Consider the following 13,579-nt stretch of genomic DNA (forward strand, 5'->3'; position numbering starts at 1 on the left):
GTGCAACCTGTCCCGTGACCTTTAATTTTCTCTAGGCAGGAAACAGGCTGGTGTTCTTATTTATGAGGAGGTCAAGAGCCCCTTTGGATCATTGGGTTTAGTATTTTATTTTTTTCCATCCCCACATGCTTTCCATTCTGCATTTATCATTCCGTTAGTAAGGACTTCAAGACCCTGACAGCTGAGAACATATCACAGACAAAAACGGAACCATCAAGATGACCATTTTCAAAATATCCCCTTCACCTGCACTGTCTTCGAAGCAGTTTGTTAGATCTGTTAAAGCATGTCTTAAATGTTATGACTAGGCCATGACAAAACACCTCTGGCGACTACACGGGATATTTACCTAAATGTCATGTCTGAGTCATTTTGAGAATCGTCTGATTATCAGTCAGTAGGATTTGGATTAGAAGCCTGGAGCTGAACAGCACCAAACATCAGCTGTTCTTGTGAGCATCTGGGGAAGGAGTTATGGATGCCCTTAGGCCACTGTTGGGCTTTTAAAAATATTTTCTGAGAATCTCAAAGGAAAAGATTGTTGAGGGCAACATCACAAGTTCTTCTCTGGACAATCACCAAGTAGTATCATATTCATCCAGCGTTTTGTGAGCTTTAATAGATCTGTCTCTGTACCTCAAAGAGAGATGTGGCCAAAACTTATGTTTCCAGCTTCAACACAGATCCCCAACATGCTCAACATAATCTCTCTCGAGACTGAGTAGCCATTTAATGTCCCTTTCTCCTTCTGATCGAGAGTTGTTGCCAGTGACCTTTCACCTTATTGTCACTCGGGGATCGTAACCCCTTTGCCACCCTGAATGGGTGAACACAGGGCCACATGCTGAGTGTTGTCACCCTCTGTGCTCAGGCCAACCTCCACTTTAGCTCCTTACAGCTGGTATAATACAAGCACTGGAGCGCATAGCATTAGCATGTTGGCTAAGTGACACTTTGACAACTTAATGTCTTTTGTGTGTGTGTGTGTGTGTGTGTGGTTTAGGTCAGGGCCAGTGAACTTAATGTCTGCCCAACATTTCATGGGCTAAAAACCGTAACTGGTCACAAACATTCCCTCTGAACGAATTCCCTGATCATTCGCTGGCTATTAAATAAAGCAGAAAGTCTGTAATAATATGAACAAGGCATACTGAAAATGTTTTGAAAATGAGGGTTTGTTTGATTGACATTAGACCTTTCTTTTTTCTTGTGTCTCTCCCTTCCACAAATAGCTTTCTGTTGAAACATAATGAGTGGTAAACATGTTGGGTCCTTTATTCTCTTGGCCTGTCTTTCTGCAGGGTCAATATAGCTGTCATCTTAACCACCTGTTAAGATGTGAGAGGCTCTCAACAGTTTGCTTGCACTGAAATGTGAGCTAGAAAAGCCCGGCTGTCTGAAGCTTTGTGAGCATGACCGTTTTAAGGATGGAGTTCAAAACCTCGACCTGCGGCTGAATAAAGGCCGAACTCAGTAACCCAGCAGCCTCTTCTGGCTTCATTGCCTTTAAGCCAGCAGCACTTAATGTGAGGAAGCTTGTCTTGTTTGTATGGTTCTTAAAGGCCGTAGACATTATTTTTTGTCTTTAGACAATGATGTCGTTTGATCTCTCTCTGGCCACATCATCTCAACACAAGTATAATAAGAACTCTGTTGTCCTCTGAGAAAACAATTAACATAGGAATGACGATGTTTTTTCTTTATTGTCATTAAGAGAATTAACAAATTACTTCATTAAAGATACCTTAAGTCAGTTTCCAGTCCATATATTGGGAAGACTGGAAACTATCCCAGCATGAACTAAGTAGTTTCTTCTCCAAAGTCCATTTTTAGCCATGCTAGTGGTGTGGCTCATACCATGGTTGGTTGGTTGGTTGGTTGGTTGGTTGGTTGGTTGGTTGGTTTGGTTGGTTGGTTGGTGCATTGGTTGATTGAATGGTTGCTTGTCTTCTTTAGCCTGGTTTGTAATACCCCCAATAACAATTTCATGAATTGCAATTAAGGTCTGAATATACATTAATGATCCGCTGAAATTGTATAGCACTACCATGAGTGTTTTTTAATGCTCCCTTATGTGCACATATCTATGCTTCCATTAAAAAGATGAGTTATAATGATTTGGGTTATTCCCGTCTCACCATATGGATCGATTGGTACGAAATTGTGTTGCGTCATTCAAGGATCCCTGCTGATGTATCTTAATTCCTTTTAGTGGTAACATTTTCAACCAGCTTAAGCCTAAAACTATCACAGGTACTACCAGTACACTTTCATTCCCTGGCCTACTCCTTTTCATCACACCTTCTACTAGACTACTACTACTACTACTTCTACTATAATTATATTTTATTCGCGTTCATCTTCTGTGTGGATTTGGCCGATTAGACCTTTAATGACATCGTCATTCAGAATCTTATCCTGCCTTTCTGCCCCTGTCTCTCCTGTATTGCAGTTTCAAGTTTCCTGTCCACTCCCATCAGTCTTGGAAAGAGAGGGGTCAGCGATGAGAGCCACAGCTCAATCTGTTTGGCATATGGAGGTCCTGTCACTGTGGCCAACCTCCAGCTGGAGAGTATTAGTCCCCCTCCCTGCTCAGGAGCTTAGCTATCATCCCACTGGGGCCGATGAGGAGCAGTGGGATGAGGGAGGGAGGGAGGGAGGGAGGGAGGGAGGGAGGGAGGGAGGGAGGGGGGGGGGACACAGGTCTGACTGAAGCTCCTGTTAAGCAGCCACCCCACCCCTACCCCCATCCACAAAGGCCATCAGTGTTGTCAATTAGCCCCTAAAGTAAATAAACCAGCTATGTCTCAGTGTCGGAGAGACAGTCAGTCGCTGAAGCAGGACTCAGGGCATCAGGGCTAATCACATAAAGTGTTTAAGAGACCAGTAAAAATGATCCAAAATCTGAATTGAATCCCAAGCTATTTAGTTCCTCAATATTATCAATTAATCTTTTTGATTTGGCTAATAAACTGCTTGACCCTGTGTCCTACTTTTCTAGGATGCCCTCTTTTTTACGAAGAAAACCAGGATATCAGGGCGTTCACAGTGAGTTTGTGTCCACTGCCAAAGATGCCACTTTCTCCCAACGCACCTAAACATACAAACACACTCCCTTCTGCTTATTTGTATTTGGCTTAATACGTCAAATTCCTTAGATTCTTATTCGCTGGATATGGGTCAGCTTTACTCAAAGACAAACATTTCGATTTTTCCAACTCAACTAATGCTCTTCATAATAATAATCAAAAACCTTCCTTGTTGGTCAGCGCTTACAAAAGCTACTTTAATACGTAGGTTCGCACGGGAGTGCATGAGTCTCATGTCCATCTCCAGTTTAGTAGGTCAGGGTTGTCACATGAGGAATGAGTTAATATTTACGGCCTGATGTTCGCCTTCCTGCTGGGATTGGTCAGGCTAGAAGTGAAGGGCAGAAAATTACCAACACACAAAGCAAAAAGCCCTTTAATCTAAAGGATGAATCAGAATATAAGAAATCATATATTTTAAGTTACTGTAAGTAGATTGTTGGTTTAGTATCAAAACAGTAGAAACATTTCAATCACTATATCAGGTTTATAAAAGTAATATATTCAACAATGATGAAAAGGATTTTGAAATTTATTTCAGGCATTGATCTCTTTTCTTCTTTCAGTTCTGGAATAGGATTTGAGATGGTGTGTCTGACATTCATTCCATCTCTCTTTCATCTGCGGCTGTGCTCTCTCTCCTCTTATCTGCTGAGAAATAGCACAAGATCTCAGACGCCGTATGAAGTTGGGAGCTGGTAGAAATCACTCTGAAACTCAAACCTGCTCCGTGCTCTTCTGCCAAAGGAGCCTCTGGATCAGCGATAATCGCCCCGGATGAACCTGGTTTGTGTTTGTCATGACAGCCCAGATGTCTGCACGGTTTGTCATGTGGCTTGCGAGGGGTCGAGGTTCAAAGGAGGTCATGGGTCAGGACAGGGAAGACTAAAGCGTGAACTTCCTGCATTACTCACTGGCTGATTCTGCAGACAGAGGGATAGAATGGACATGTGTGACATTGGAATTTGGTCTTCATACGTCCAGGAGTCCGTGACAGAAGTCAAAAACAGGAAAGAACGTACAAAAGGGGAAAGAGAACTGTGCACTTTAAATTGTCAAGCTTGTTATTGGACACCTCCGTATGGTGATGCACAAGCAGGACACCGGCACAGGATAATAACATACCACTCACACAAACAGAATAAAACAGGCATCTGCTGCACCCACCCACTTATTTCACCCTGATGTCATATATCTTCATTCTCCCTGCACATTGAACATTTATCCATCCCCACCTTGTTCCTCATTCATGCACCCGTAACCCTGCAGGGCTCGTCATCTCGATGCAACTTAAATCTCGCACCCGAGGGCCCATCAGTCACTGCTGCTGAAAGGTTGCTGGCATACGTTTGACACCCATGCCTGCTCCTCCGACTCTATGCCAACTCCGTCCAAATCCACAGCAGTTCATCATTATGTCAGTTAAAAACAACAGACCATACATTGTCATGGGTTCATGTCGTTACATTTGTGTTCAAGTATAATTATTTTAAACCAGTCATCTGTTTAATCTACCCAACAGCCTACTGGGTTAGGTTGGCTTAGGTAAGGTTACTTTATTTGTACCCATAGGTAAAACAAATCCTGTCTGATAAATGCACCATTTCCACACTTATTTACTTTATATGAACCTATTTATTTAGACCTGAGACTATTTCAAAATGCGTATCGTCTGTTTTGAGTCTATTTATTTGTATAGGTACACAGACGGGAGCAATCAAAGCAGAAGAGCAAAGTCATTGACAAAATAGTCTCACCAGAAGAGCCATTTAGTTACTGTTCTGAAGCCTTTGGAAGTATCATGATCTGTATCAGTGGAAGGATTTGTAGATGTTCAAATTTGTTCTCCATGTTTGCTTTATAAAGGGGATGGTGCTTTTACTTTTGCCATAGTAAAGCCTGATTGAATTTAAGGGGACTGTTTAAGGGGCCTCTGTGAATGTATGTGCTCTGCTGGGTGCTAATCCAGTTTTTAAATGGTTATTCAAGGGATCGGGATTGAATTTTCCTCTTTGTATTTGCTAACTAAGGTTAGTATTTGAGTGATGAAAGTAAGGAATGGTTCCTTGGTGGTTTTGTGACCTTCAAAGTCATATAGTTCAAATAAGACGTTAAAGTGTTTGAATTGTAGTCAACAAACCAGTGTGTTTAGTATAGACAGTCAGGGAGCGTGAAGCGCAGATTAATTCTAAACTATAATTATTACACCTCACTTTCCAGGCAGTACGGCACAGTTCAAAATGTTGCTGTGTTTCTTATTTCACAGCCAGGTGGTTGGCATCATTAGCCACTTTCCTAGTATCCATGTTGGTTTCCCAACCAGACCTCCGCCTCTTGTAATTCTTAGAAAAATGTGGACACACACACACACACACACACACACACACACACACACACACACACACACACACACACACACACACACACACACACACACACACACACACACACACACACACAGTGACGTTTTATGTGCTGAAACGCTCTTCGGTGTTGGATCCTGTAAAAATAAATAAGACCAACTTCTTTCGTTCACTTTAACTAAATAACGACTGTACTGTTAATGTTGTTGAGACTTTTAGCAGTGAGATTAATGTCAACCAGAAGAAAAAACACTTTAGTTTTTACAACTTTCTAAAGTTGGAATAGATGTTTCCCCTTTTTTCTTTGCATTATCCTATTCTCCACAATCATCTCACCAACTTAAGTGGGCAACCTGTTTACTCTTCCCTCTTTTTATCCTATAAATACAATTTAAAATGTCAGGGTTGTTTTCCTTTTTAAAAATCTCTAACAATTGCCCCCGGGTTCTGCGATACCTCTTCAATCCTTCCCGCTGCCTCAAGCGAAACCTTCACCAAGCTACTTTCCCTCAAGCATGTCTAATAAGAAAAATATGAGCACTAATTTGGAGCGGTGTGAATGTTAGTGTTCTTTTTAAGTGCCCCTTTATCTTGTTCAAGTCAAGAGATGAGTGAATTTCCTCGAGATCTAGAGCTTCTTTTGTAAAGAAAATCCACAAACTTTCACCTTCTCACTGAATTTCCTTTGCAAGAGAAGGAATTCTATATTATGATTTGTATCTCTTAATTTACTTTGCATGCAGCATGGCTGTTAAGGTGCAAATATAATCTGCTAGAGAATTATACAATCTGTGTTCTGTAAGTCTACAACCAGTGACTGTTTCTGCAAACACGTGCATACTGTGTGTGTAAGTGTACAGATGTTGGTGTATGAGCTAACTTACACACTGTTTGCTTTAGCATTTGCACATTAGTGTTGGCCAGTAATTCTCCACTCCATTGTCTTAGAACCAAGGTTAAGCAGGAGCCACATATGGTTGTGAAAACTGGGCCGAAGTTACAACTGTATGCTTAAACCTACTTAGTGTCACTGAAATTAAAAGTTGCCCTTGTTATTCAGTTAAGTCCCATTAATTTAAAACAGCTGTGAAGTCTACATGTTAGTGGACAAGCAGACAAAACCACACTCAAGACTCTTAAGGACCCATTAACCCTGCACACAGCAGACGTCCAGTGGTTAATTTCTCTTGCTTTAGAGTTTGTTTTTGTTTTTGTACTCGTGCACGGTCTAAAAAGACCATCAGTGCTGCATGTGTTGGACGAGAGAAACTTCAATGATAAGCAGAAGATCCAACATAAAGAACTACAGCATCATGGATGAAAAGTAAATGGCGGTACAGCGGTGACTCATTGTTTGTTTAAGTGTGTGTGTTATTAGGCTCCTGTCCCTATTGTGATCGTGGCCAGTCCATCAAAGCCCGGAGAGGGTGTCGGCGAGGCATTCGGCCCGCTGTCTGCCTCACACTTCCTTTGTTTGTGTGTGTGTTTGTGTGTGTGCTGGTCCAGGCCTCTGTCACCCTGCCTTTCCTCCTAACCATTGTGTGTGTGGAGGCACATGCTCTCTCTCATTCTTTTTCTTTCTCTAGAATCAGTGTCTTATTGGGCTGATCCCCAAGACCATGGATGAGCTATTTCTAGAGATTCCTGTTATGAAAAGATTAAGTCCCCCCTCTCACTCACCCACTTGCTTTTGCTTACACACACTCACACACACACTCACACAGCAGTTAAAGTCGTTATCTCAGACTGCATCAGTGGAGAGGACACAAGCTTATCACGGGAGGCTTTAGATCCAAGTTTTGACAATTAGATGCAGAATAAAAGTTGCTATCCCTCTATACCCTGCCTCTGAATAAGCTACAAGCACATGCACCAAGGAATGTAGTAAACAATGAAAAGTATGTCATTAATACATCAATGTTCTTCTCCTCCTTGTTTTTTATTACCTGCCAGTGGTGCCAACTATGTCAACCATAAAGAAATCAGAGTCTAGGCATCTGCAGACATTTACACACAACCACACCTAACATGTTCATCTGTTTTATAGGACGGCCACTGTGACCTTTGCAGACTCATAATTTGGTTATCTCCTTTGTCTCAAGTCTCTGTTGACATTGCCTTGGGTGTCTGTGTGTGTGGTGGACTGACACGTCCGTCCGCTGACCCTCACCTGGCCCCGCTGTTTGGGGTTAGGAATGGTTGGAGAGGGGAGCGTAAACCCCAAGGCGAACCCAGAGGAGGTCTCTCTGTCGCAGGGGGTCGAATCTTTCATCTTCATCCTCCTACTTCTCTATTTTCTGTCCTTTTTTTTGTCTTTTTCAATGTCTTCTCTTCATTTCATCTGTGTCTTCATGAAATTATAAATTATTTTAATTATTTATCTTTCTCACTTTCTCCATTTCTCTCCTCTGGTCCCTCCTTCTGTGTTTGGGGGTCAGAGGTGACACTGTAAAGTTTACAACCTACAACAGTAGCTTCACCCAACAAACCCAGCAGCAACACCTTAACAAGGCCCGTTTTATTGACAAAAAATGTTTGTGGCTGGTTTTGCTTTTACACCTGGACTTTTATTTCAATATATGTAATATGTGATCATTTAGAACAGCTTGAGACATGAGTAAAACTGACTATATGAATCATGCGATAATCCACTAAAACTTCCCCTTCCAAAATTTTCCTTATGTTTAATACCAGCTCTAATCCCTTGTGTCTGTCTGTGGTAACACTGATGCATCTCTGCATTTCCTCTCTTTTGTCCAAAGCCCTTATTATATGTGGGTATTTAATCCGTATGCGTATCACGAGCCAAACAAGCAACTCTTGACAAGATCTGATGAAGGAAAATTGTAGAGGCACATTCATTCAGGCAGTCTGATCTCTCACATTTTACCACACACCATTAGCAACAACCGCTGGCATCATTTTGTACTCATCTCCACAAAACAACTTAAGAGCGTGACATCCCCACCTTGTCTGTGCGGAGACTGGCTGACTCATCTCTGGCGAGGGTAGGTTGGGGTTTTGGATGCAACCTCTGGGTGGTCGGATATTGTGGCTCAGGGATTTGGTCTTGTTTGGTAATCTCTCTTCATCTCTCCTTGTCTTTGCTTTTTTTTCCTCTCTGAGTCCTCCATATCTTTCTCACACACACGGACAGCCTTTCATAATCTGGTTCTTCTGTCAGGTTAGGATTTAAATGTTTTCCTCAATTTCATGAGCACACATGAGCACAAGGTTACGTTTTCTGTTAACCTGTGTATGCACCGATCTTGGTGTTTATCTGTTTACATAGTACTTACAGTGTGCTTTACTTAACCTCAACAATTGACTGTAAATTTGTCAAGCTGCTGTGTTGAAATTGTTGTTGTCGTTGGCTTTGTTTTCGGTCTGTGTCCCTCCAGATGTGAAGTATGTGTGAAAATAAGAGGCTTGGGGAAATCAAATAACTTTACTTAAAATATGAAACAGACAAAATTTACAACTAAAGAAATATGCTAGGCTCTATGTCTACGTATTTATTTGCTAAACGCTATACACACAAGTATAAAGTGCCATGAGTTAAGTTTGGGTCAGATGCCGATGATGTTTACCCTACTGTTAAACCCATTAAACAATGTGTCATATGTTGCACTAATAACTAAAATAAATTCATGGTTTGGGTTTTGTGATGCCATATGTTTAAGTACTGCCACATAAATTATAGATACAGAACACAGATGAAAATCCTGTGTCTTGTATCTCTTTTCTGGACCTCTAAAACATGGCATCAGAATCAAACCATATTTGTTATCAATGGTCAGATAATTGGGTTAAATAGTGAAGAATCGGTTTGATGACACAGCAGAATTGCATGCAAAAATAGGAAATGATAAGTGGCTCCTCTTATGAACGCCTGCTCTGTAAAGACTCGTGATGTTGCGCTCTTTGAAAGTTGGCAGCGTACAGCATCTCTTCTGGGTGAATCACATGTGACTCCTCTGTCAGCTGGGTGCACCACAGCCAAAAGCCAGACGGCACATCAGCCAGGGTTTTCTGCATCATCCTCTCCCCCACTCCACCACTTCAAGCTTTGGATTGCATGTGTGTCCCTGCCACGTGGTGACTTCTCTCTTTCACTGTTACCACCTGTGTGTTGCCATGACAATAACACAGTCAACTCATGCCAATTACTGACGGTCACTGAGAAGGAAAAACTGTGGATGAAACATTTCCTAGAAGAGGAAAGGGGGGAACAGGAAAACTATATTAGGTCTTTTACCATCAAGCCTTTATTTTAATGAGATTTTGAATCATGTATCCAAAACCACAGCTTGGATTTTAAGAAAAAGCTTTAAAAAGAAGAAAATACAAATTCATAGCCTTGAGGTATAGGTTTCTCCTTTTGTTATTGTAATTGCTGCCTAAAATCCTTACATTGACACTTTTTTCTAGATGTTTAACAAGGTTATCAGAGTGTTTTTCCAACGAATTGATTATCATCATGACTTCCTAGAACCTGCCCTCCCAACCCCCTCTGAAAATGAGTTGTTATTGCAGAGTCGACCTGAGCGTCAGGAGCATTTGGCAAAGCCAAAGCCAGAGGCATTACCATACCTGCAGCAGCTCTCTATTCACCGTGCCACTTGCGCTTTTCAGACTTAATCTAGGCCCACAAAGGAGCGTCTCTCAGTTGTCTCCACTGTTTTCTAATGATATGCAAACGCGGCCCCAAGATCCGAGTCGATCGCAGCCTATTATATGGGAGGTGGTTGAGGCTCAAGACGAGCCAGGGGATGAAATGAATAAAGGGGGAATCGCAGGGAGCCAGAGGTTAACCTTCGATTTTATGTGGGTGAAACAAGACAAATGAGAGGAACAGGAGGCACCAGACCACCATTTAAATACAGCAGCTTTGAGTCATGATCAACAAAGGCTAAATATGAGTCTTTGAGTCTTTAAAAACTTTTTCCTGCACATTATTGACTGCTGAGGTTTGCCCTGCGTGGACCTGGGTGTCTCCAGGTCCTTATCAGGAGGAGGGGGGTTGAAGCAGCGTAGGGGCTGGGGGGTGGAGTCAGCGCAGAGCTGCCCATTCCTAAAGCCTGAATCACACAACTCTCCATTCACATTCCTGCTGCCGCGGAGGAGCGCTCCATTCAGAGGCGCACCGAGCTGGAGTCAGTCGGAAGTCCCGGAATCCTGTTTTATTGCAAATCACATTCTAACCATGGATTTACTGTGTCGTGCAACGATCAGACGACACGCACAGCCGACTGTACAGTTTTGAGTTTTTCTTTTTGCTCTGGATTTATCATGCGCGCTCCGTCCCCAGCAGCGGAGTAGAGCTGCCTGGACAGCAGGAGGCTGGAGACCCGACACATTGAAAATGATATTAACACGTAAGTCCTATACAAAAATATCAATACCACGAGAAAATAAATCAATGAAAATGACCAGTGGCTGGTGATGGGACGGTGATTTCCTGCGTAAAATCTAGCCAAATCGTGACCATATAATCAAGCGGTTTCCTGTTTGTCCAGGAAAACATAGCTTACTCCTAGAGATAATATGTACTTTACCGTGTGCTTATTCTAAGTTACTTTACGTGTTTAAGAGTATGGAGGTTTGCTTGAATTTTACCCTCGAGTAAAACATTCTTTAAATCGTCTTTATCGCGCAACGCTGCGGGCTGTCAGATAAGACATCTCCCCAGCTTTACGCAGATCTCCTCGTCTCCAGATGTCCCCAGCCCTCATCCAAACTCACTGATTATCCTATTTAAATATTGATTGTCTATTACACAAGTTACAACCGACCCTATGTATAATGTTTTCCTGATTTAAAGACAATTCTTCGCGTAGAGAAAATCCTTTTACGCACAGACTCAGGAAAGTCTTGCAGCGGACCTCAATTCCCCTCGAAGGTTTCAACAGGATTAAATGAAACTTTGGTCGGTGTGTGGAAACAGGGTCGTGAACCGTAATGTTCTCCCTAAGTCGTATTTAGTGTCTTTTAAGATTAACACGAGGTATTGTACCAGTCTGTGACCCTTTGCAGGCCATTTCAGTGACAGTTTGTTTTAACTGTCTGAGCCTTTTGCTTAACTTCCGACCTTTTGCCAACAGGGAATGTGTTAGGGGATGTGTGTTGTGGCTGTATAAAAGTCAGTACTTGTCCTGCAGTGGTAGACTTAGGTTGATTTGTGGCTGTTGGCTCTTTGTCTTAACTGTTTCAACTGTTTAAACCAACACATGGTTCCTTATCAGCTGCCTGAGGTCTGACACAGATAGGAGCTGCAGTGGGGTTCAGTTGAGCCATATAACCATTAACAACAGGCCCAAAGACATTCAGATGTCCAGCCACCATGCTGTAAGGTCAATTGTGCTATTGTAGAGATATCCCACTGTGGCCATACTTCCACAAAGTCCCATACAGGGGTTACCTAGACTTCTCTCTATATCTTTCGGTCCAGGATAGATATAGTTGATTTGTAGAGCTGGGGCAGAGGTGAACAAACAAGAGTGATTCATCTGCTTTTTTTTTTGAGGCAGGAAGTGAGCTGCTGCCTTATCTGAAAGGTTTACATCCAGCTGGCAGTGGCACACAGTTTCTTCATGTCCTGTGAGGAGAAACATATGTTCATTTTCACATGTACCTTCCCTGTGTTGAAGGAACCGAGCTGTGCTGGGATCTGCTGTAGAAAAGATAACTATCAAGAGGGGGGGAAGGTCCTGGCAGGTATGCCGTTGTCTGGCCATGGAAAGCTTATCAGGGGCTTTGAATGGGCCTGGTCACCTGATCCTCAGCCAGGGCCTTCTGTGTGAGAATAAATATGACATCAGGGAGCAGAGGGGACTCTGGGGTTAGCTCTTCGATGATCCATCTGGGCCAGCTGTGTGGTTGCATGCATATGTGTCCGTGCATGCGTGCCTCCACCGGCTGGTGGTAGATAGCTGGAATGGGTCACGGTTGTAACCTCATTATGTGTGTGTGTGTGTCAAGGGGGCATAGCTTGAGGCCAGCCAGATGGTGATATTCCTGGCAGCGTCTCAGTTAGCCAACAGCCAGGCCTTCTCAGCGAACAGCCAGCTGTCTCAGCCGTGAAATCACAAAATATGATACCCATCAGGGAAAAAAATCTGTTATCGTCTGTCTGTGCATTCCAGTAGAGTACGAGAGGGATTCTACATTGGACACATTAAAAAAAACTGTTATCTCCAGTTGTTCTCGATGCTATCATACAGACACAAGCTGTTAAAGACATCGTGATCATTCGTGAAATTGTTTCCCAAAGTATTAGATCATGAACCAATTGGTAAACATGTTCTTCAAGTTGGGCAACTCATACAGCTTGTCCCGGTCACATCCAAGGTGAAGGACAAACACTGGCAGCATCCAGACTCCTAGCGTTGCTTGTTGTAGATTACAATTGAGCCGCGGCGTCTGGCCTGGTTTATCACATCACCTATCTAGACCCACTTTGCAGCTCCTTCAGAATGACCCACTCAGACCTGGAGTTGATAAGAATCCTCTGCCTGCCTTTTGGGAGGTTTTGCAGTCGGCACTCTTGGGACTCAGCGACGATCGGGTAATTCCAGATAAGCCACCTCAATTCACAACAGTTGTTAGTCAAGCATTCTTCTTAATCTGCCTACTTCAAAGACCCAGCTCCAGTGATAACTGTATTCAGACTCTTGACCTCCAGTTTGCCATGTAGGGAGCACAGCCTTTGAGGTGGGTTGCAGCGTCCTTTGTTTGCTATAGCTGCTGACAAACTCCCAGTGGAGCTCAGCATTCAGACTCAGCCAAGCTAGACCCCGCTGCCTCCTGCGATGGAGGGAAACTCTGGCAGGCAATTGTGAGAATTTCCTGCCACAGGAAAGGAGAGAGGAGAAGGGGCGAGCAGTTGAAATAAGCAGAGAGATCAGAGGAGGCGAGGGTGAGGGCAGGAGAAGGGAAAGCAAAGAACAGCCATCATGGATAATTTGAGAAGTCAAAAACCGCCCGCAAGTTGGTGATGCCTAACCCTGATTGGCGACTCACCAGTTCATCTTTGGACAGAGGTTAGGAGAGAAGCCACTCGTGATCCATGTGAAATGTTTATTAGCATCAGCTTGGCTCTTATTAGTCATGTTAACTACATAGTTG

At 43.0% G+C, this 13,579-nt stretch overlaps 1 protein-coding gene across 2 annotated transcripts in view; it reads left to right on the forward strand.

The window, feature by feature from the left end:
- The window catches only part of dlc1 (DLC1 Rho GTPase activating protein), a 76,884-nt gene that overhangs the window by 41,702 nt on the left and 21,603 nt on the right, over positions 1-13,579 (forward strand). The window contains exon 1 of one of the 2 annotated variants that reach the window (XM_061083771.1): positions 10,577-10,830. The exons of the other annotated variant lie outside the window; for it this stretch is intronic. Coding sequence (XP_060939754.1) covers positions 10,818-10,830 — 13 coding nt within the window. The 5' untranslated portion in view covers positions 10,577-10,817. Of the gene's footprint in view, positions 1-10,576; positions 10,831-13,579 lie in introns of those variants that run through there. 2 annotated transcript variants of the gene reach the window in all.

This window comes from Limanda limanda, chromosome 2 (genome assembly GCF_963576545.1).
Source record: "Limanda limanda chromosome 2, fLimLim1.1, whole genome shotgun sequence".
In the NCBI taxonomy this organism is placed as follows: domain Eukaryota; kingdom Metazoa; phylum Chordata; class Actinopteri; order Pleuronectiformes; family Pleuronectidae; genus Limanda; species Limanda limanda.